Consider the following 22,008-nt stretch of genomic DNA (forward strand, 5'->3'; position numbering starts at 1 on the left):
TTCCAGTGATTTGTAAGAGTTGTGTCCCTTCCCCTAGGTCTACCTCCTTAATATGTTTGATGATACTAGCAGTTTTTAAAAGTTTGAGATTACATATAGATGTGCCTAAGGAAGATTTTGGAATGCTTGAGAAAAATTACGATGTTTTAATATAAAGATGAACAGTTACAGGTTTCATGAATGAGTGAAGATGGAATATTGCAAAATATCAACACAAGTTTTTTTAATTCAAAATCATGATGAAAACGCCTCAGCAAGTTGATATTTTGTGATATTTAAGTTTCACAAGCTCTAAAACTTTTCTCTCTATGATTCTATCAGAATATTTGGCTGCTATCTCTCATAGCACAAATTATAGTGATTGTCCATCTGTAAAGTCCCTAGTTGTTACAGGAGAATAACTTAAGAAATATCATGTCACTTTCTACCAATCAGATTTTATCAACTGCAACATAACCACACAACCAACTGCAATGGAAAATTTTTTATATTGCTTTTATCACATCGTCCATGATTTGATATCACCAAGTATCTAGCCATCCAAGGAGTAAATAAAACAGTCACATCACAGACAATACGAAATACACCATTACAAATGTTGTGGTTGTAGATAATAAAAGGTTTTAAATTTGGGTCATCCTATTGCCAAAATCAAACTGGACAACTTTTTTTTCATAGACTACTGCATTTTTCTATTGAGAAACTTTAGGTTCATATTTGTACCCCATAATACAAAATTTTGGAGGGTATAATGTTTTGGCATGTCTGTTTGACAGTCACATTGCAACTCCTCTCAAACTACTCAACCGAATTTCATTAAACTTGCTTTGTAGTGTGGAGCCTATGGACAAAATATGTACACGTAGTGGTGCATAATACCATGAAATTTTGGTCTCTCATGCCATTTTGAAGTACAGTATTAAATCAATTTGGCATCACAACATGCAATCTACTGAACAGAATTTCTCAAAACTTGCAAGCCCTGTCTTGTAGCAAAACAGTAAAAAACAAATCAAAAAGTCAGTTTTATTCAATTTATTCTTTTTCAAACTTGACATAGCATATAACAATGCTACTAAATGACACAGGGCTGGGTAGAGTACACAGGCAAATGTGCCACACATGAGAATCATATGGTTTGCATCATATGATTATCATATATACGAGCACCATATGATAATCATGTTTCAGTATACATATGTTTATCGCATGATTATCATATGATAATCATGAGTTTTTCACAAACATATGACTGTCATATGTTTTTAAGCCAAAATTACCATGAGAATCATATATCATATGATTGTCATATGATTATCATATGAAACGAGTACCATATGATTATCATATGTGGCACATTTGGCTGTGTACTGATGTGTCACATAGCCAATAATGTGATGCACTGCAGTTAAAAGCACATTCTCGATTTGCCTCACAGCTTCTATATAATTATACCATTGACGGAATGTAAATGTAGCTCATACTATATAGATAAACAACACTACTCCTGACATGGTTGAGTGCAAAATAGACAAAATATAAAATAAAAGATCAACAAAAAGTCTGAAAACAAAGATGGAATAAACAAATAAATAAAAATGGATGGATTTCACAATTGGTAATAAAATGAACATACAGTAAAATACAAGAAGAAAAATTAAGGACGGCATGATAAAAATAAGTGTCTAAACATATTGGACGGATTTTACCTTAAAAGGTCACACACATTTGAACATTGGCTATTGGTTACTATGGCAACAATGGCAAAATATGACATATGATAAATGGTAACATGATTTGATTAAAGTATAGTGCATAATGTATATACATGTGAATGAGTTCAAGATTTCATTGTTTTCCACATCTGAACAAGAGCATCTTGACAAATGTTAGGAGTCGTCTCATTTATAGTCAAGAATTGCATGCTATAATTTTTAAAAGTACCATTCTGTGTAAGAATCAGGCAATAGATGGCACATTATTTTTCTCAATTTGGCATTTTATGCTTCAAATGCATTCTAGAAATACATCTAGAAAACAACCAAAAAGCTATTTAAATCTATGACATAGACATTATGACAGCTAATAAAGGGGAAATTGTGCTGGGAAATTTTCCTACCATTTTCCCATAGTGCATTTCAACTAAATTTGATCTATCAATACCTTAAAATGGCAAACTTGACAATCCTTTGATGGTTATTTCTGGAGGTCATGAAGTATAAATACTTGGATAATGCCATAAAATCTAAGCGGTATTTTTTTTTTTTTTTCATGTGCCACACCTCATACACATTTTGCCTGATTCTTAAAAAGAGAAGTACTTAAAAGCAGAGTCTTTCTTGGATACTTGTACAAGCAAGATTGACATCAGTCCATGTTTGAACTTGAGTTTAAAATTCAGAAAGGAACTAATTTCTAGATACATTCAGAAAATTCCTGAGTTTGAAAACATAACTCCATTGTCAAAAGTATTAGAGAATATCCTTATAAAATAATTTCTTCATTTCAGTTCACACATGGATCAACTCTAGTTTGTTAACAAACATTACATATGTACAAACCCACATATCATATGCATATATTTATAAAGAAGGTTATGATTCACATTGTTAATACCACAATCAACTTACTTCACGATTTGGCTAAAATCCTGTGTAACAAATATAAATACTGTCTATTCTTGATAACTTGGTGGGGCACACATATCTTAAAATATGAAATTCATGTATAATACAGATTCAATTAAATAATTTTTAACTTGTAAAAGACTTAATAACTATGTGTTACCAAGGGAGGTAAATTATAACATTGAAATATAATACTTAGTTGACTGACAAATACCTGTCATAAAGACAGACCAATAATCTTTGAATTTGTGCAAACCTAATCTTATGAGGTCGTCTAAAACATAATGGGCAAAATTGGAAGTAAACGTACAGTAAAAAAGAATACTAACAGTAAATCATAGATTTCAAAAAGCCGAATTGTGTCTTAAATGGAAGAAAATCATGTTTTTTTGTTGGACAACTGCTTCCAATCATCACTTTACAATTCATTTTTCTATGGTGAATATGCCCACTTATATCTACCCATATGTATATCAAATGATAACATGATACTAAACTCTAAATCAATACTATTTATACAACAGCACTTTAAAATTTCTATAAGTTGTAAAACACAATATAACAGAATCTACAATTTACATACCAACTAATAACAACAGCATTATATTAACAATTAGAGATTTTTGAAATGAAAGTTTGAAAAGCACATGATATACCCCCACCTTTTTTGCATTTTTAATACTTAGCAATGGAAAATTTAACATTGTAAAACCAAAGGGAGCATCCTTCTATAATCCATGTATAATATATGGACATTCCGGGGCATTCTGTAATGCACATGTTTTTGACTAATGATGTAATTTCGCATTGACAATCTTTTTATTTTAAACATGATTCTTTGCATTGAAGCAAATTTTTAGTCCTGACCCAAATTCACTTCAATTGATTCAACTGAAATCAACAGTTCCAATATATGTAGTTAGGAGCCCAACACTAATTTCAAATTGCCAATAGATAATAATATGTTCAAGATTTTTAATAGGTCTGACCACTTAACTATTCATCAATTAAGCAACAGTTTTTTATGTGATCCCTGAAAATGATAGTTTTCTCAAGCTAAAAACTAGAATTTTCTATAAGTATTCATCAATTAGAAACATTACAGCAAGTTGTATAGTTATCTTCATGGAATAAAGTTCATTTTACCATGATTGATGAACTTCCTGTGGCAGTTAACTGGACAACTGACAAAGGATTCAAACTTCCTATCAATAATACCTATGAAATATTAGAAAGTGTAAATCACCTTCTTAATTGTACAGATAAGTATCAGTCCCTGTAAGAATCGGACAGCAGGTGAAACATGGTTATGAAAAACCCCTCATTTTGACAGTGTAATTGGACTATTTGCACTATCAGAATTAATCGCACTAGAGGCCAACATAAATTTAGGCAAGTTTATACAAACAAAGAATTCTTTAAGTATTCCTTCTACCCAAACACTATAACAGATTGGAACAATCTCCAAGAATCTATCTGTATGTCACCTTCCCCAGAGTCCTTCAAAAGTGAACTCCACGATATTATTTGAAGGACGTTATCTACCTAAATAATAAAATAAAATAACCCCAACCACTGTACATAATGTAAATATGTTTAACTTTTATGTTATACATCTTAACATTAATTGTAATGAATTGCGAACTTGGCTTTTAACGTTAAATTTCCAACACCCCTTTTCATGTTTTTAGCACAGCAAGTTCCGGGAGTTTCCACACTCCTTGCGGAGTCTACTTCCGTACCGGAAGATGATGAAGGAAAACAGACAAGATTTTCCACATCAAACTGGACCTTTGTGTTACAATTTCATTGAAATGTATTGAAAATGAACATTTCAAGGGCAGATATCTCTGTCAAAAACCTCATTTATCTAAGATTCTATTGAAAAATTTCTGAGCAAAGCCAGTGATCCAGAGATCAAATAATGGTCTTTTCAAATAGAAAAAGTATATTTGAGTGATATTACATTGTCAGATCTGTGGGGTTTTGACATGTATCTGATTTTTCCCATTTTACCTGATTCTTAAAAACACTTACACTTTAATACCTAATACATCAGGTAATGGTCATTCATTCAAGGGAAAAACAACTCTATTACTGAAGTAAACTATCAAATTTGCTGTAAAATATACAAAATAACAAGGAAGAACACTATACCGGTACATGCATAATATAAATATAATTTGTGTATACATATAAAATCTATCTTAATTTAAAACAAATCAATAAATTAATTATCAATCAACAAATATTTAAATTAATTTTCTATTTACAAATAAATAATCACTTCTAATTTCTATTTGATTGCTAAAACACAAATCAATACTCTGTGAAAAATACTACTATTGACAGGAAAAAGTTCCACGTGTGAACTTCCTTCAGTTACTTAAGTTCATATATGATGTTCATGATTCTGTGAAAGAACAATAATATGCTTACATTCATGATCACGCAAGTGTAAACCAGGACAATCACTAATACAATCTGGACAATGGTACAAAATGATTAAAATTTGACTTAGTTAAAATGGAATGTGTTGTGTAATGGAATAACTGTTGCCAAGTAAATAAAGGACGAAACAATTAGTATACATCAAGCCAAATGTAAATGGAGACTGATTATGGCTTTTAAGAAGGTAGACCTAGGGTAAGGAGACTCTTACAAATCATTGGAAACATTTGTATTCAGCATTTCACATCAATTTCATGTAAGCATCAAAGTAACTTTGACAAATTTCATTCTAAGTCTACCACCTTAAATTTAATTCCTTGATTTTCAGACCATCATAAGACAAAAATAAGTATATAATCTTTTAATTGAAATGATGCATAGCATTATTACCCTAAGCATCATTAAAGCCAGCAAAGAAGGAGAAGTATCCCCAATTGTTAATTGTTTCGAAAAGAATTGCCCACTTAAGGCTTTTTTTCTGTTCATAACAGATAGTCTGAGAACAAGGAATCTTCTTGGTAAGATATAACATACAGAAAGATCAACTAAATATCTTCTTTAGTGAAATTAATCACTTCTTTCAACTGCCCTTCAACTTTAGAACCCAATGGTATTCTATTTGATTGCACTTCACATATTTTTCTCTCAATAATTTCATACACACAGATCAACTTTCATACATAATCCTCTAATGCTTTTCCAGATTCTTAATACTGTATCTATAGTAATCTCCATGGCAACAACTACCAAAGTATCCTAATCACTGTTCTGACTGGTAGAAGTACTACCTAGGTGTTTCATACTGTCTACTGTTTGTAACCTCTGTTCTGATTGGTGCAAGAGGAGGAGTCCTTTCCCTTGAACCAGGGGAAACATTATAATATCCACATTGTCTTAAAACACTTTCTATCATGTTTTGCAACTGTTCATAAGTAACCCCATCTTCTCTGTTGTCAGGGTCAGATGGGTCGGTTTCTGGAAAAAATGAGCACAAAATTGAAAATAATTGTTGAGATTCTCTGGGGAAACAAAGTTATATTAATTTTTAAAGTCCACTGTAGACATCACCTTGAATTTGGCAAGGGAAGAAGTAGTTTTTTATGATCGAACACAAGAAATGTAGAATAAGACTATATTTGTCTAGTAAAGAATAATCTAAATAATGTTGACTTATAAATATTGTGAAACCAGTTAATGTATTTCAATAGTTCATGCTTAATTTTAGCAAAAGAAATTTACCTAAGTGTTAAAACTACGGGGAATGAACCACTAATGCATTGGTGCATCACAATCTTTAAAGCAACAATCCAGGAATCAATATTTTAACAATGTTTGTGATTTCAATCCAATTTTTCTGTTAGCTTAACAAGTAGTCATTATGGAGTTAAACAGAAACTTACCAAGTCTTTCAAGACCTTTAGCCTCTCCATCAGAGAGATTCTCCTTGTCCTGAGAACTGGTTGAACTGGATCTACTGCCTCCATCTACTGGTCCCAGGTTCAGGTCAATTATCTCCCTTGAACCAGACATCAACTGAAATAAAGATAGGAATTTAATATGCACATACAAAATGTAATATGGTTGTACACTTCTCGCCATTCATTAAAGATGAACAGTCCAACTGATCATTATCTCTGCTTGTTTTTTTTCTCATTCATTGGGATCAATGTGAATGATTAAAACTTCAAAGTGATGACAGGAGTATCTTTATACCACCTATTCTTTTTTGTCTGTATTATTTCTTTGATTGTATACACTGTATACATCATAGAGGATTCTCCAAGGCCAGCATACTTGGCTTATTTTTTAGTGACATTAAGTGTGGAAGCCAGATAGACTCTTGCTGTTTTTCAAAACAGTCAAGAAGTTAAAAACATTGGCAAAGCCTGGAAGAAATTGGAAAGATAGCTACAGACAGAAATAGAGTCATGTGGTTTAAGCATTATGTGCCACCAGACATGAAGACACAGAAGGTACTTATACATCATTAAACATGTTTTAAAGCAGTCTTTTGCTAAAAGTGTATCAAACTCAATTTCAAGTCGCGTATCAGGTGATAAAATTATGTCCACAATGAGCCTGTTCTAAGTGATGCTAAATGGTTTATTACACCAACGTTATTTGAATAAGTACAATCAGAAACTACCTAGTACTCTGAAACTACTTTAATTCGTGGATACCAAATTTCGGGAATAGGGAAGAAACAGAAGTTGTGGATTCTTGAATTTATGGTTTTGAGGTTTTCAGTATACACATCAATGTAAATCTCCTTTTTGTTTGGGACCAAATTTCATGGTTTGGCCTACCCACAAAAACCACGAAAATTGGCACCCCAAGAACAATAGTACTTTCACATATACAATTCACCTACCTTCTTAAGTTCACTTTTCAGATTAAAAGTTGTACTGTCAGTAGCAAACAATGCCCTTTTAAACCTCTCGATCATTCTCCTCTTGGTGTGAGGTCGTAAGGTCGGAGGTAACTGAGTTATATATAGAATCTTGTGTAATTGATGTAACATTTGAAGAATGGGGTCACTGATTTGTCGCACACGACGTTGTGATATTGTCAGTGTTGGTGTGTTAGCACTGTTTGGACGTTTCACTTTCTTCTTGCTCTTAGGTTGAAGATGGTTAACAGTTGGACTACTATTAGATCGACAATATCTCCTAGCTGCAATGCCCTGAATATGTCCATTAGTCAGCACATCCACAGAAATGTTAGTACTCAAAGCCGTGCTATTATTAGGTGATGGATCACCAGAACTAAGTCCAGAGTCTCTACTACTTAAACTTTTGGATGGAATGTCTAAATTGAGAGGAGTAATTGATGACTTAGATTTCTTCAACCGACTTCCCCTGAGAACCTTAGGTGATTTTGGAGGTTTTGGTGGTTGGTGGGTAATATAGAGAGATGAGCGGTCAAGTGATCGCTGACTACCAGCACTATTTTCTCTACTATCATTTTCACTGCTTGGATAACTGTCCTCATCGCTTGTCCATCCTACAATACAAATTTACATGTTGGAATGCAATATCTTCAATGGATCTACATGTATTACTACAGAACAATGGTTAGCGAAAATGTTAGTTGATCAAAAAGTACCATCTGGCTTGCTATGATGAACATCAAAATATTGACAAACACAATGTTATGTATGATTCATAAAATAAACACTATTTTGTAAATTTCTTTTGTATTTAGCAGCTACCTGTGTTAATGAAGAAAATAAGCCACAATTCTCAGAAATTTTCACTGGCAGTTAACAAGCAAACCTGAAGACATATGATTCAAGCAGAAGAGAGAAATTTAAGGCAGGGTCTAATCTAGATATCGATGACAAAAAAAAGTGTAAGTAAACACTGTAAAAAAAAATAAAAATGTTGACATTTTTGTTAATGTAATCTAATACAAAACTTCTTTCTGTCAAAGACCAATGGGAGAAGTGAGAACAAACAAGGAGAAGTTTTTTTTGCTCATTTCTCCAGCTAATTAGGCACTGAAATGTTTCAAGTGAAACAAAATACATTTTGATTGTTATTTTTTCCTTTTATTATTCTGATCTGTAGTACTGAACCTTAAATGACTAAACTCATCATACCTCTGTCCGTATCACTGATACTGGGGAACGCAGATGGACAGACAGTATTCCTTAACATCTCTATGTCCACAAATGCTGGGTCTAAGATCTCAGTGTCCTTCAGATCTGAAGCCCCACCACTCCCAGCCAGGTTAGCCAGACGATCGTAACGTTCCTGTGACAGCACAAATAATCTATGGTAGTTCTGCATGTTGTGGTTGGCCTCAAAATAATGTCTACAAATTCAAAAATACAAATTTTAGAAAAACAAGCAGGCTATCTTATTAATATAAGACAAGTATTGACAACTCCTGAAACCATTTGTAATTATGGTACCATCTAGTGATGTATTAGACCTGTATTCAATTTTTATCATGTTGTATTTCATCTTGCATACAATTATTTCATTTTAATGATAGGAACTGACATCTTTCTTTTGATGACACTCCTTAATAATAAACAGATGCATTTTCATGTGTGTATCAGTACACTCATTCACTATTACATGAAAGTTGTTTCTAATAAGGTTTAACTATCCCCCTTGAGTTCTATGATTTGTTTTGTTTTCATGGCAAGTTGGTCTGGGGTGTAGTAAGAAGTCGATCTAAGAAGGTAAATCTAGGGTAAGGGACATAACTCTTGAAATCAGTGATAAGTTTGTACCATATCCAATTTCACCAAAGCCTTTCAAGCTTTCCTTTGAATCAGAATGAAATCAGTCCAAGTTACTTTGATGCTTACATGAGAATGATGTAAAATGGTGAATATAAACGTTCCAATGATTTGTAAGAGTCCCTTACCTTAGGGCTACCTCCTTAAGTAACCAATAAATTAACTTTGGCTTCAGGATTAATTCCTAAAGATACAATTTTGTGAGTTTAGCTATGCTTCAGTAACACAAACCCAATAAAAAAAAAATCCTATATTCTCATCCAACATTGTAAAAATTTGCAGTGGCTAATCTCAATTTTAAATTTTTTAATCAATTGTAATGAAAAATTGCTGTCAATTATAAAGAAATTGACCTAAATTGGACAAAAAATAAAACTAAAATTATTTGAAGGGAATGAAAAAATTGTGGGGGGGGTGTTAAGAATCTAGGATATTTTTTTTTTTTAATTTTGGTTTATGTACCTGTCTACTAATAAAAGTCACTTAGACATTTATCAGTAATCCCTTACCTCTGGGCCTTATGTCTTTCTTTCTCTAATTTTTTCTCCATGGTTGACTGATTTGTGGCAAGACTATCCATATGTACCATTAGTTTGTCAGCCATTAAAGAGGCCACTTCTACAGTATCGGGTCTCTTCTCTGGTGATTCACAGATACACCTAGAATAAAGCACACATAAAAAGTCAACTGTCTATTAACAATGTAATAGAGAGAAAGGTTGTAAGCACAGAACAACACATCAGACTCAACTTTTTAAGTATCAGTCTTTACAAACATCAGACAGGAGGTGATTCATACAAGTCAAATACCCAACAAATTCGAAGCTATTTCTGGTTCAGAAAAAGTTACTGATCACGTAACAAGTTTTAGTTTTTCATTTGGGGGTTGCGCTTTTGAGATAAAAGTTATATAGATTGTACATGAAATTAGCACTTTGCAAGAGTTATCGTTCTTGGTTTTGTTTGATTTGGTTGATTTTAGTGAGAGATAAATGTAATATTTTCTCAAAAGTGCGGTTACGAATACAGAAATAAACATTGTTATGTAAATATATAGCATATGTAGATTGAACAACCACTGTTCAATCGGTGGGTTTTACTACACCATGAATCACTTTACTATTGGCAATGTCTGAATATAATTTTATATGGTCTGGTACTTAAGTAGACAACATTTTATTAGGTGCAGATATAAGAACAGTAATAAAACAAGAAATCTGTGAGTGATGGCTCACTAGTAATATGCCTGCTCTCAATAACAATGTAAGGAAACGAATGAAGTCCTCGGTAAACAGGAAGTTGTTGTCGAAAATGAATCCCACTATTTGGCATACCTACAGGAATAATGTGTTAAAATGTTGATGAGTAGTTGCTGAAAAAAACTTTGACAGAAAAACTTGTTATCTCTGGAAACAAGGACAAGAGTAAAACAATGTATCCACCTCTCCTTCGGGGCAGGGGTATAATTACGTCTACATAGGTGTATAATATTACTTACTTCTTCACAACATTAACCAGTCTCTCTGAGTAAGAACCATCAGGAATAGGCTCATAAGAGGCAGAACAGATCTGAAAAATAAGTATTGATTCATTAATTTACAAATATTGTGAAATAGAAAATTTTAAGTGCACTGACCATGGCAAATGAATATGTAAAAATGTTAAATCTCTTACAGAGCCTTATCTTAAGGGAGAAATGAGCAAAAATTTCTCCTCATTTGTGCTCACTTCTCCAATTTGTCTTGAACACTGAGAAATTTTTGTAATAGATCACGTAAGTCTATATTGTTATTTTTTCAAACAAAATTTACTAAAACTTCTCCTTGCTTTTGAAGTCTAGATTAGGCTAATCTATCTAATCTAAAATTAATTACATTAATATAACAAGATATCCAGCAGACAGGTACCACCAAGTGACCAAGTAAATATTTAAGGATTGTTTTCAATTGTTGGTTAGATTATGGGACATAAATGACTGGGTCAATTAACACTGCAGAGAAAAGCGACCCAAAGTCATTTATATCCCATAATCAAACCAATAATTGAAAACAATCCTTATATTTTAATTGAAAAACACAGGCAACATAAAAAAATAACAATATATTGTTTTTCTAATATGAAATCAACATTTATTTAATGCGACTGTCAATCGGTTGCACCATTTGTAATTTACATGCATGCTTTTAATGTATTAGGGTACCCAACTGAAGAAGTTCCGTAGTTAGGGCTATACACCAAGTTAGGTTATACGAAATGGACAATGTTGCTCGATACTGCTGAACTATTCAGAATTTCGCAAAAATTAAAATACTAAGCTATGTTCATGCCTCATACTGGGGTATAATCAATAGTTACCTACCTTTGTGACAAGTGACAGCATATTATCACTGAAGAATGGAGGTTTTAACATACACATCTGATACAGGATACATCCCAGGGCCCAAACATCAGCTCTCTCTCCATATGGCTGATTCTGTACAATCTCTGGACTGTAATATACATGTATATTGTCTTATTTAGACACATACTCTTCTTTTATTTCAATAAAACAAATGATTTTTTTCCCAGGCAAATTTTTATTTAACTTAATGAAGAAAATTAATGAAATGACACTAATGCCCTACTCAGCATAATTAAACCAGAAGCTAAAACAACATATATATATACACAATCAAGTATACCCCCACTTTAATGCTATATATATCCCTTATTTCTAGATAAAAAGCTTCAAATTATGGTGCATACCACCTGCTTATACCCCTCTTTTCCTGTCAATAGGGTATAAAATAAAGACTACCAACTTACCACCAGTATACGATAGTTCCTACGACTGATGTCATCTTACTGCAGTCACTTCTCTTCTGTTTTGCTAAACCAAAATCAGCTGCAACAGATTATTTAGTTGGGTTAAGTATGTGATGTATATTACAATATAAAAAAAAAATTGCCCTTAGGCCAGACAAAAAAAAATATGTGGGTTAACTCACCTGCTGAAAAAAAGTAAGTTGATTTTTTTATAGACACTGGAGATCACCATTTTCTACAATAATTGTGGGTTCGGTTACGGTGCAGGAACGATATTTCCAGAAATTGAAATTTTTCCAATAAATCAATTTCTTACTGACAGCAATTTAATCATTTTCTCCCAACATGATAATATTTTTAGGAAATAGATTCTTGTATCGATACTAAAACTTAGTGATAGTTTTTTTAATCGTTTTCTCCCAACAAAATATTTTTCAAGAACCAGATCTGACATCCCAGTGTTGTAACTAATAGTTACCGATTGTAACTTTATCACTATCTCCCAACATAAAAATGTTTTTAAATACCAGATCTTTGTATTGCATCCTATACCAACTAATTGTTAACTTGTAATTTTCTCCTAACATTATAGCATAAGGAGCATTGTATTGTATCTGGTACTTACTGATTGTAACTTTATCATTTTCTCCCAACATAATATTTTTAGGAGCCAGATCTCTATGAAGGATGCCTTTCTCTTTGTGTAGATATCTGAGTGCCAGAACCATCTGCATCAGTATATGCCAGATCCTGTCCTCGGCAAACTTCTCATTCTTATCCTTCAGATTGTTTAATCTCTCCTCCAGAGGGACACCATCTATCAGTTCCATTACAATGTAAAGTTTCTGGTCTGTAAGTTAAAAAATTGCTGGGTTATATAATGGCAAATGTACCATGTATACATGGTTTAACCTAGTAATGTGTAAATGAAGAAACCCATGCACTATATAGCAGGACATTTTTGAAAGGTTCTTATTTTTTATGTTATTTACATGGTCTGACAAATCCCATAAATAAAAGATTGCCAAATTCAAGTCCAAATATTTTACATACATGTATGATTTTCATTTTTTAAAAGTTGAAGGTGTGAAGGTATGATAATTTAAATCCATAATCACAGAGCAAATCACAAAATTTGGCATCCACCAAAAAAATCAGGGGAATGTTGGGCAGAACTGTACTTGCAGGGTGGTTTGTAGTGCTGATCAGAAATCACTTTAGTTTCAATACTCCACTGTAACAATGTATCAGTTTAGAAATTTATTAGCTCATAAAACATTTGGGTAATCACTAAAGCTGCCCCAGAAACAAATTATTATTAATTTTCACTGAATGCTAAATGTTAGGCCATCTTTGATACCTTACAAATGTTCCTAAATGGTGTATAGTTAAGTGATTCTTGTATTAAAATATTTATCTTCTGATTTGTACACTTACTTTCAACAAAAGTTTTAAGGAATCTGACAACATTAGGATGTTTCATTTGTTCTCTGATGATAGCAATCTCATTCATGATTTCACCAACACTCTGATCTCTCTCAAGGCTGTTCTTCCCAAACGATGGATTGTCTACATTTATCTGGAAAAAGATTTCAATAATATTACAGTAATACTCATAGCGACTTCTGCATCATTAAATGTCTCGATGCACCACTGTGTTGATATGCCGCTGGTGTCTCAACCAACTGGAATATGTGAGACTTCACTAAAACACACGCTGTGCATCTGTTTTAAAAGTTCAAACAATTACTTCATAATTTTATTAAGTCATTTTCCAAAATATGTCACTTCAGACAACTATTTTGAGCCATACATGTTTCTGAGCATCTACATATATAAGGCATTGCTAACACTCAATCCCTAATTTTCAGGAAATGGAAGCTTACAAAACATAAAAGCATAATTACAATGAAAGAAATAATGAATTAATTATGGTTTTGCTTTATATTAAGCTAATATAAAAGCAGTCAAAAACCAGGCCTGTTTAATTATTATGAGTACAGAATACATTCTTTATATATCTAATTACCTATAACATTTCTTGTATTACTGTAAATGTATTAATTTTCGAGGTTGCTAATTTTCGCTGATTCTGTTAAATGAATATATTCACAGGTATCAATTTCTGCAGTTTCAAAAATTGGTAAGTGTTAGATAGTGATAAAAATCAATTTGCTTGTACTATTTTTCAGATTTTCTGTCAAAAAATAGTGAACACAAGTTGGATATGTTTACATTACCTCTTTTAGAGCTAAAAATTGCTGTCCAGCAGATTGCTTCTTCACTTTAAACACTGAACCAAAAGCCCCAGACCCCAGCAGTTCAAATACAGCGTAGTCCCCTATATATCTGCTGGGAGTTCTATTGTGATTAGTCTCCATTATGCTGACTTTGATATCTTCTACTATACTACTCTGTAATTTATACAAAAAAAATTACAAATAAAATGCAAGTAGTAAAATCTACAGGTATTTCAATCCGTGTTTGATAGGAAAAAATAAACTATATTCCCTGAAGCTAACTATACTACTTGCTGTAAATCAGTAGATCACATTCTCCTTGTATATACTGGACAGAATCGATATATTGTTAAGAGGTTAATTTTCAAAGGGTCTTTTAACGGTTTGTCTAAACAAGCCAAAATGAATTCCGCAAAATATTTACTCTAGGCTGAAGTACTTAATGCATCACTTATCTACCAAAATTAGAAAGGCCAATATTTTTTTCATTTACCGTTTGCTTCAAAGTTCCCAAATTTTACACCCACTATATGATAAAATTACAATTTTCAATACATATGAAACACTTACAGAATAGCTGTTAATCTTTTCCACAAGAACTTTATATGCTGATAATTCCTTCACATAATGTCCAACACTTATAAATATATCAAATAAATCAGGCGGGAAAAGTCTCTTAAATAACCTCCGATTCCTTTCCATACTGAATGTGAAACGAAGGGCACGGAATGCATTTCTCTGAAGGTTCTTAGCCCACTTCCTTTCTTTACCGACACATTCCTTACACGGTGGGAGGATCAGTAGTCCGAGGGAATATATCCCATTAGCTTGTACTATATGTTGGCCGTTAGCATCATTTAAAACCAGTTCCATTAGCGCTGCACATGATGCTGATTTTAGGGAATACTGGATCTCCATCAACTCTTCACTCTACAAAAATCAGAAAAAAGAAGTCAATTGATGATCATAATAAAGACTTAATAGGACAAGGTAACTCAATATGGATTTGTTCTCTTTCTATACTGAAAACGGTATTTATTTGATGTTTTTTTTATCTCATCATTGGTTTTCATACCCAAAAAATAATATATGAGGATGAAAGTATACAAAATCATAGAGTTGTACCAAAATAGAATCTGTTACTTTAGTTTGATTTTCACTATTTTATCATGGAAAGTGGATACCAAATATCTGCGGCCTTATTTTTAAGTTAATATGATGCAACATGCTTTCAAGTTTTATGATCATATGAACAAAATTCAATCTGCTTCTGTAATTCCATGTAAGCTGCCTACATATCAACACACCTGTACCATGAAACACATATCCAAGTATTAGATAACAAAGATTTCTCAACCAAAACCAAAGTAAAACACTACAAAGGAAGCACAAGGCACGAATGATTGTAAAACAGAGATGTGAATCAGAGTGGTTAGTAGGTACTTCATTGATGACAGGTAAGATCCAACTATCAGTGTCTTTTTTTAACCTTAATTTTTTCAGTTACCTCTAGTGAGTATCTCACTGTGAGTGTGACTTATCTCTTTACATTATGACAGTAAACTCTAGTGAGTATCTCAATGTGAGTGTGACTTATCTTCTATACATCAACTCTACTGAATTTCTTGCTGTGAGTGTATCTCCTCTACATACATGTAATTACAGTTCATTCTAGTGAATATCTCACTGCAAGTGTGAGTTTATCTTCACATTATTACAGTAAACTCAAGTGAATATCTCACTGTGAGTGTGACTTATCTCTTAACATTATGACAGTTATCTCTAGTGAATATCTTGCTGTGGGCGTGACTATCTTTTTGCATAGTTAAAATTAACACATGTGAATGTCACAACATCAGTGTAAGTTATCTTCTACTAATACTTAAATAAACACTTGTGTTGAGTTTGTATGGTGTGACTGGAATGATGACTTTCGTGGACAAAGTTATTTGGAGGGAAATGAATGTGTCACCTTGTATGATTTCGTGAATGATGCAAAATGATAGCACACACATTTATACCTTAGATGAACTTCTTGATTTTGTTAATATTGATTCCCAAACAGCCTATGAATCAGGAAATAAAGATTTTCAATTTAAAAAAAGAAAATATTTTCTTTCACTTAATAAATACAGTGCAACTTGTATAATACATAAATCCCTTTTGCTTACAATCTGTTTAGTTTAAACAAGTGTTGGTTACCAAGGTTCACATGCATCAAAATTGATGCAAAGGGACTTAAATAAAAAGAGATAATTTTAGGAGAAACAACGGGAAAATGTAAATTGGCAAAATTGAAAATAAATAATGGTACAATAAAGAATCATTCGGGTAAAACCGAGATTACAAAAAAAAATCAGAAATCCACCAAGAAGAGAAAGAAAATCCTTCCTGTAAAAAGTGTATCATTTAGACAAGATATTGAATAATGCAGGGTTTGGTTTGGACAAGTTTCACTATAGTATTGATATGTCAGACTTACGATAAGATTAGATTTAACATAACTAGAAAAAATAAATTCTTATTTTGACATTTGAAAAAGTAATCCGTCACACATCAGCTTTCATTTACATTTATAATTCTGACAGTTTGAAGTATCATAAACAGCAGTGGGTATACCAAATGCTGAGCACAAGCACAAAAGAACAACAACCATTTCCCACTACAACCCCTTCATAATGACCTATATTTTGACCCTGACTTACATCATCAACAGCTGGGGTCCTACCATGTGGACCAGCACTGGCAGGTCCTTCACTGTTTTCCATTCTCTCAGTCACAAATGTTCTATCACTGAAAAAAAATAACAAATACTTCTTTAATTTAAATTACAAATTTAAAATCGACACATTCTCCTGGAAATAATGAAGTAATGAGTTTACTGATTAACTTCAGATTATAAAAACAACTATCTCTGGGCATTGAATGATGTTACAAATTAAAAATTGCAGCAAAAAAGTTTTTCTTTGGCTACAGCATTAAAACTGTTTCTTATGAGAGAATTTAACACTATATAGGGGCAACTATTTCACTGGACCTGTGTAAAATGATGTTTTGGAGCCAGCTGCAGCCTGCCCTGTGGTCAGAGGATTTCCTTGTCATTTATTGAAGACCAATGGGTGGCCATGGGATGACATATTCATCCCTGTGGGGTTGTTGTCTTTTTGACCTATACACCATACCTATTCTTGTTATATTCTAGTATAAATATGTGATTAAACCCACGATTACCTGAAACTATAACACTTCTAACTCTCTTATCGTAAATGTTCAATATAATATGAACACTTGTCTAGAGAGATCCTAAACATACAAAATCTTCCATGCAGAACAAAACTTACTGAAGTAAAGACAATAACAATGGAATTCCACCCATCTGTCTGATCTCTTTACTGGCCACAGGGTCCTCACACAGCTGAGCTAAACACCAAACTACATGCCACAATAGGTTAACATTGTCACTATGGAGCTGACTGTAAAAAAAAACAAAACTTCATTACAATCATGACTTGATTACATGATAAAATGAGTCAAAAACAGAAATGGCAGGGTTGTCGTAATTTTGGTTAACAAGAAGTAAAAACGTGACAGACCTGAAATCACATCCCACGATATGGGAACCCATTCTTAAGTTCGATATAAAATATCTAGTGGCTGTGATATATAGTTGATGAGAATAATGCTCTGAAAATATTTTCCCAGTGACTGTCCACCGCCAATCCAACCAACATTCATCATTCCATAAGGCAATTTGCATGAAAAAGCAACCAGGCAAAAAATGTGCATGGGCTCAGATTATCACTATGAAGTCTACAACAATGTTAAAAATAGTGACAGTCAGAATGATAAACAAACAAGCAACTTGAACATATCAATAATGATAATTTGAAATAAATAAAGTAAAATTTTCTCCATAGTTTTGTTCCGTAAAAGGTGAAACTCAATATGTGAATATATAAGAATGATTTATTTCCTTCGTACCAACCTCAATAGAATAGGTATCCCATCATGCATCATAACAAGTTCCCTTGACAACACATCCTGACACAAAAACTGTAACAGCTTAGCTGCTAATCTAAAAGTACAAATAACCATAAAATAAATATTCACAGAAAAAAAATTGGTGTTCTACATAGTTTTCATTAAAAGTCAAAACAATCAATGATTGATGATTACTTTCTAAAATGTCTATGAAGTGCTTTTCTATAAAAGAAATTGCCATCATTTACGCTTACCCTACCGGTGCACCTAGTCCATGCTCCCAGTTTTTAGTGGACTCAGAGTTGCTCATTTGCTTTTGTTACCTTGTATGTATGATTTTAGTTACTTTATGTTCTTTGTTGTGTAAGTCTGTTTTTCTTGTCTGGTCTTTGTCCCTGGATTACATTCTTTTGATTACCGCAATAACCTTGGTTCCCTTGATAACTCTTACAAAACACAGTGAAACCAGCCAAAACCCAACCTTTTGGTTTGGTTTACACAGACGTTCAATTAACCAAGTTTCAAAATAAATTTTAACTGATATAAAGGACTTTAAAAAGTGTCCAGTTTAGACAGATCCTCAGATTATTCAGGATTAGACACATTTAACTCTACATGTATATAACTTACTTTTTAGACAGGTTGTCATATTCTTGTAGAATAATTAATAATATCTCGATACAGTTCAGTTTTCCTATCTCCTGCCTTGGCTTGGGACTGAAATGGGAAAAAATTAAATTAGTTATCAATCTGAAAACTACACCAACTTTTTAAGAAGCAGATTGGACATGACTATATTTGGAAGTCATTGTTCATGTGACAAGATTTATTCAATTTAAAATTTGGCAGTAGACAGTAATAATGTTTCTTGATTTGGTTTGCTGGTTTCTGCTTTTCTCTGTTATGTCTTACAAAATTTGTTTTTAAAAGCTTATGCCTACTCAAGGTCAAATACCCTTCTAAGTATTAGTGACCTGACCTGGGATTTCATATAAAAATTGCAAGTTGAGATTTTCCTCAAATCATTGAGTTTTTTTTACAACCCCAATTTAGTGATTTGGTGGATTGAATATTGAAGAAAATGTCAATTTGAGATCCTTTATGAAATCAGGACCCTTAATCTAGTGCCCTGAATTCTTTTAGATTTATTTTGTGTCATTCAAACGTGCATCTGATTAAACTTAACAAAAAAATTTCCTGAAGATAACTAAATTGGTGGAAACAATTTTAATTGGAGGAACAAACAAAATAATGCTGAAATTTAAACACCCCCATTTTTGAGAAAGGAATGGAGAATAATGTTTACCTTTGAGCCAATCCAATCAAGGCATACAAGGAACAGTGTAGAACAATAACGTCACTGGCATGTAACAGGAGGACTAAAGACTGAAAATAGAAAGGTCAAAGGTCACTGGCATGTAACAGGACGACTAAAGACTGAAAATGGAAAGGTCAAAGGTCACTGGCATGTAACAGGACTAATAACTGAAAATAGAAAGGTCAAAGGTCATTGGCATGAAGGACCAGGACTAACGATTGAAAATAGAAAGGTTAAAGGTCATGAACAGTCACATCAATCTTCCATGACAGGAGTGGCTAAGGTGAGGTGACTCAGATTATGTTTTAATGACATAACTATTAGGCACCAATTAGCCATATTTTTTTTAATGTTGGTGCCACTAATTAAAAAATGAAAAGTATTTCTGGTTTTAGCGATAACCTATAACCTGTACATGTACAGATTTTAACTTGTTTGACAACTAATATAACATAACATAAAAGTTCCTTTGCTACAAACTTACATTATGTGCATTATATTCCACTAGCCAGTCTCTTTGTTCTGCAATGGCTGAAATCTTCTGGATAATATCTATAAAATACAATTAATCAAGTTAAGTAAATTCAGCCAGTTTCATTATTTTTTAAACTCAGATCTTGGTTTGGAAATGCTACCACGACTAACATAATCTAAAGGGTACTTTTGTTAACAATTTTGTCCCTTGCAAAAAAACAAAATACAATGACCAGTCTGCCAGAAAAAAAAAAACACAAGGTTCATAGCTATAATAATCAAATGCATTTCTAATATATTTTGAAACTAGTTACTTACTAAAATCTTAGTTTTATATAAATTGCAATTACTTACTAGACATTTCTTTAAGAATATCCACAATAAAAGGACTCTCCCCATATCTCAAGTAGCTGTTGGTTGCCTTCTGGAAATGCTGAAACCATATACGAAAAAACAGTCATGAACTGCCAAAAGCTAAAGTAAATGACCAAACACTGAAATGTATTTATTCATTTTATCAATGATAAGACAGGTAGAAAATTAAAATTTGTCAATTTTTTTTAATTAACTCATTGCTGTCTTCTTCAGTAAATCTCTCTTTTAATCATTGTTGAAATTTTCTGAATTTTACACAATGTCTACACCCCTAGTCTTTTTTGATTAACAATTCTAATAAATTCTAATTTTCATCTGCAACTGTAGCAATACTGCTATTTGTTTGTTCCACTTATTTATATTATTGGACTAGCATACACGATTTGACATAACTTACATCTGAAAGAGACTTTAGACCACTGAGTTCATAAAATTGTTTCTGGAATGTCTGGTCCCTCATCAGAATCCGTAGACAAGACAGTAAGAGGAAAATGTTTTTGGGTGGTGCCTGCAGAATCCATTCTCTGAAAGTAAAAGATGTTATACATATATTACTCATTTTATTGGAGATTTCATTGTATTTTATTTGTATTGGTTGTTCTTACTCACCCAAAATACTCAGTATCTGCTCACTGCACACTTACAATAACAACTTCTAACGACAACTTTTGAACAATCAAACTGTGATGTAAGAAAAGAAATAACTTGAAGTTCACACTGTGAAAGTTTCATTTAATTCAATCAATGCAAATCAAAATAATGTGGAGGAAAATTTTTTTTTTCAAATTATGTGTTCTTTTCAGTAGTGGTCACTTTGACCTTTAGTCTTTTGATCTCACAACTGATAGGTTTCTCTCTTGTAATGCCTTGTTAATAAAGCTTCCAAATCCACTTCTAGACAAACTAATTTACATGCTGGAAAATACCTAGTTATTGAAAAGAGTACAAATGGAGGATGAGTAGCCAAACCACAAAATAGACAATAACAAGTTTGGGCTCAGTTAGGACTTAACACTTACTTGCAGACCAGCTAATATTTTATACCAGGATTATATACTTTCTCGCACACCAGACTGTACTTTCTCTCAGGATTATATACTTACTCACAGACCAGCTTATATATTCTATCAGGAAAATATACTCACTCACAGACCAGCCTGTATGTTCTATCAGGATTAAATTACTTATTCGCATACCCCCTTATATTTTCTATCAGGATTATATACTTACTCGCAGACCAGCCTATATTTGATGAGGGCTGTAAATATTTCATTAAACTTGGCACAATGTGTATGTTGACTGAAATGTCTTTCAGCTTGGTAGTGAGACCTGAACTTTTCCAGTGCTACAGATTCTGTGGACTGTTGTTGGTGGGCTCCAGATTTTGGTTGAGGTAGAGGCCATGGTGACCGTTTGTTCAGAGGACTAGAAGATAACTCTATGGACGGAAGCTTGAAGGAAAATTAAAAAAAAACTTATAAGAATG

The 22,008-nt window shown here is 32.7% G+C and overlaps 1 protein-coding gene across 5 annotated transcripts in view; it reads right to left on the bottom strand.

Moving 5' to 3' along the window:
• Nucleotides 1-1,020: 1,020 nt before the first annotated feature.
• Nucleotides 1,021-22,008, bottom strand: part of LOC148602876 (serine/threonine-protein kinase Nek10-like) — a 38,561-nt gene continuing 17,573 nt past the window's right edge. For 4 of the 5 annotated variants that reach the window (XM_088554044.1, XM_088554045.1, XM_088554046.1 and 1 more), the window contains 22 exons: nt 21,753-21,973; nt 20,920-21,046; nt 20,502-20,580; nt 20,158-20,225; nt 19,662-19,741; nt 18,986-19,072; nt 18,360-18,449; nt 17,716-17,847; nt 17,080-17,167; nt 16,396-16,440; nt 14,945-15,304; nt 14,375-14,548; nt 13,572-13,713; nt 12,760-12,984; nt 12,135-12,213; nt 11,689-11,818; nt 10,828-10,898; nt 9,840-9,989; nt 8,680-8,894; nt 7,450-8,081; nt 6,479-6,611; nt 1,021-6,053 (listed from right to left, as the gene is read on the bottom strand). In XM_088554044.1, coding sequence (XP_088410170.1) covers nt 5,863-6,053; nt 6,479-6,611; nt 7,450-8,081; nt 8,680-8,894; nt 9,840-9,989; nt 10,828-10,898; nt 11,689-11,818; nt 12,135-12,213; nt 12,760-12,984; nt 13,572-13,713; nt 14,375-14,548; nt 14,945-15,304; nt 16,396-16,440; nt 17,080-17,167; nt 17,716-17,847; nt 18,360-18,449; nt 18,986-19,072; nt 19,662-19,741; nt 20,158-20,225; nt 20,502-20,580; nt 20,920-21,046; nt 21,753-21,973 — 3,519 coding nt within the window. In that variant the 3' untranslated portion in view covers nt 1,021-5,862. The remainder of the gene's footprint in view (nt 6,054-6,478; nt 6,612-7,449; nt 8,082-8,679; nt 8,895-9,839; nt 9,990-10,827; nt 10,899-11,688; nt 11,819-12,134; nt 12,214-12,759; nt 12,985-13,571; nt 13,714-14,374; nt 14,549-14,944; nt 15,305-16,395; nt 16,441-17,079; nt 17,168-17,715; nt 17,848-18,359; nt 18,450-18,985; nt 19,073-19,661; nt 19,742-20,157; nt 20,226-20,501; nt 20,581-20,919; nt 21,047-21,752; nt 21,974-22,008) is intronic. The other variant, XM_088554049.1, reaches the window with a different exon arrangement.

Source organism: Perna viridis, chromosome 11 (genome assembly GCF_037379345.1).
Source record: "Perna viridis isolate PV_CMFRI_1.1 ecotype Kerala chromosome 11, ASM3737934v1, whole genome shotgun sequence".
In the NCBI taxonomy this organism is placed as follows: Eukaryota; Metazoa; Mollusca; class Bivalvia; order Mytilida; family Mytilidae; genus Perna; species Perna viridis.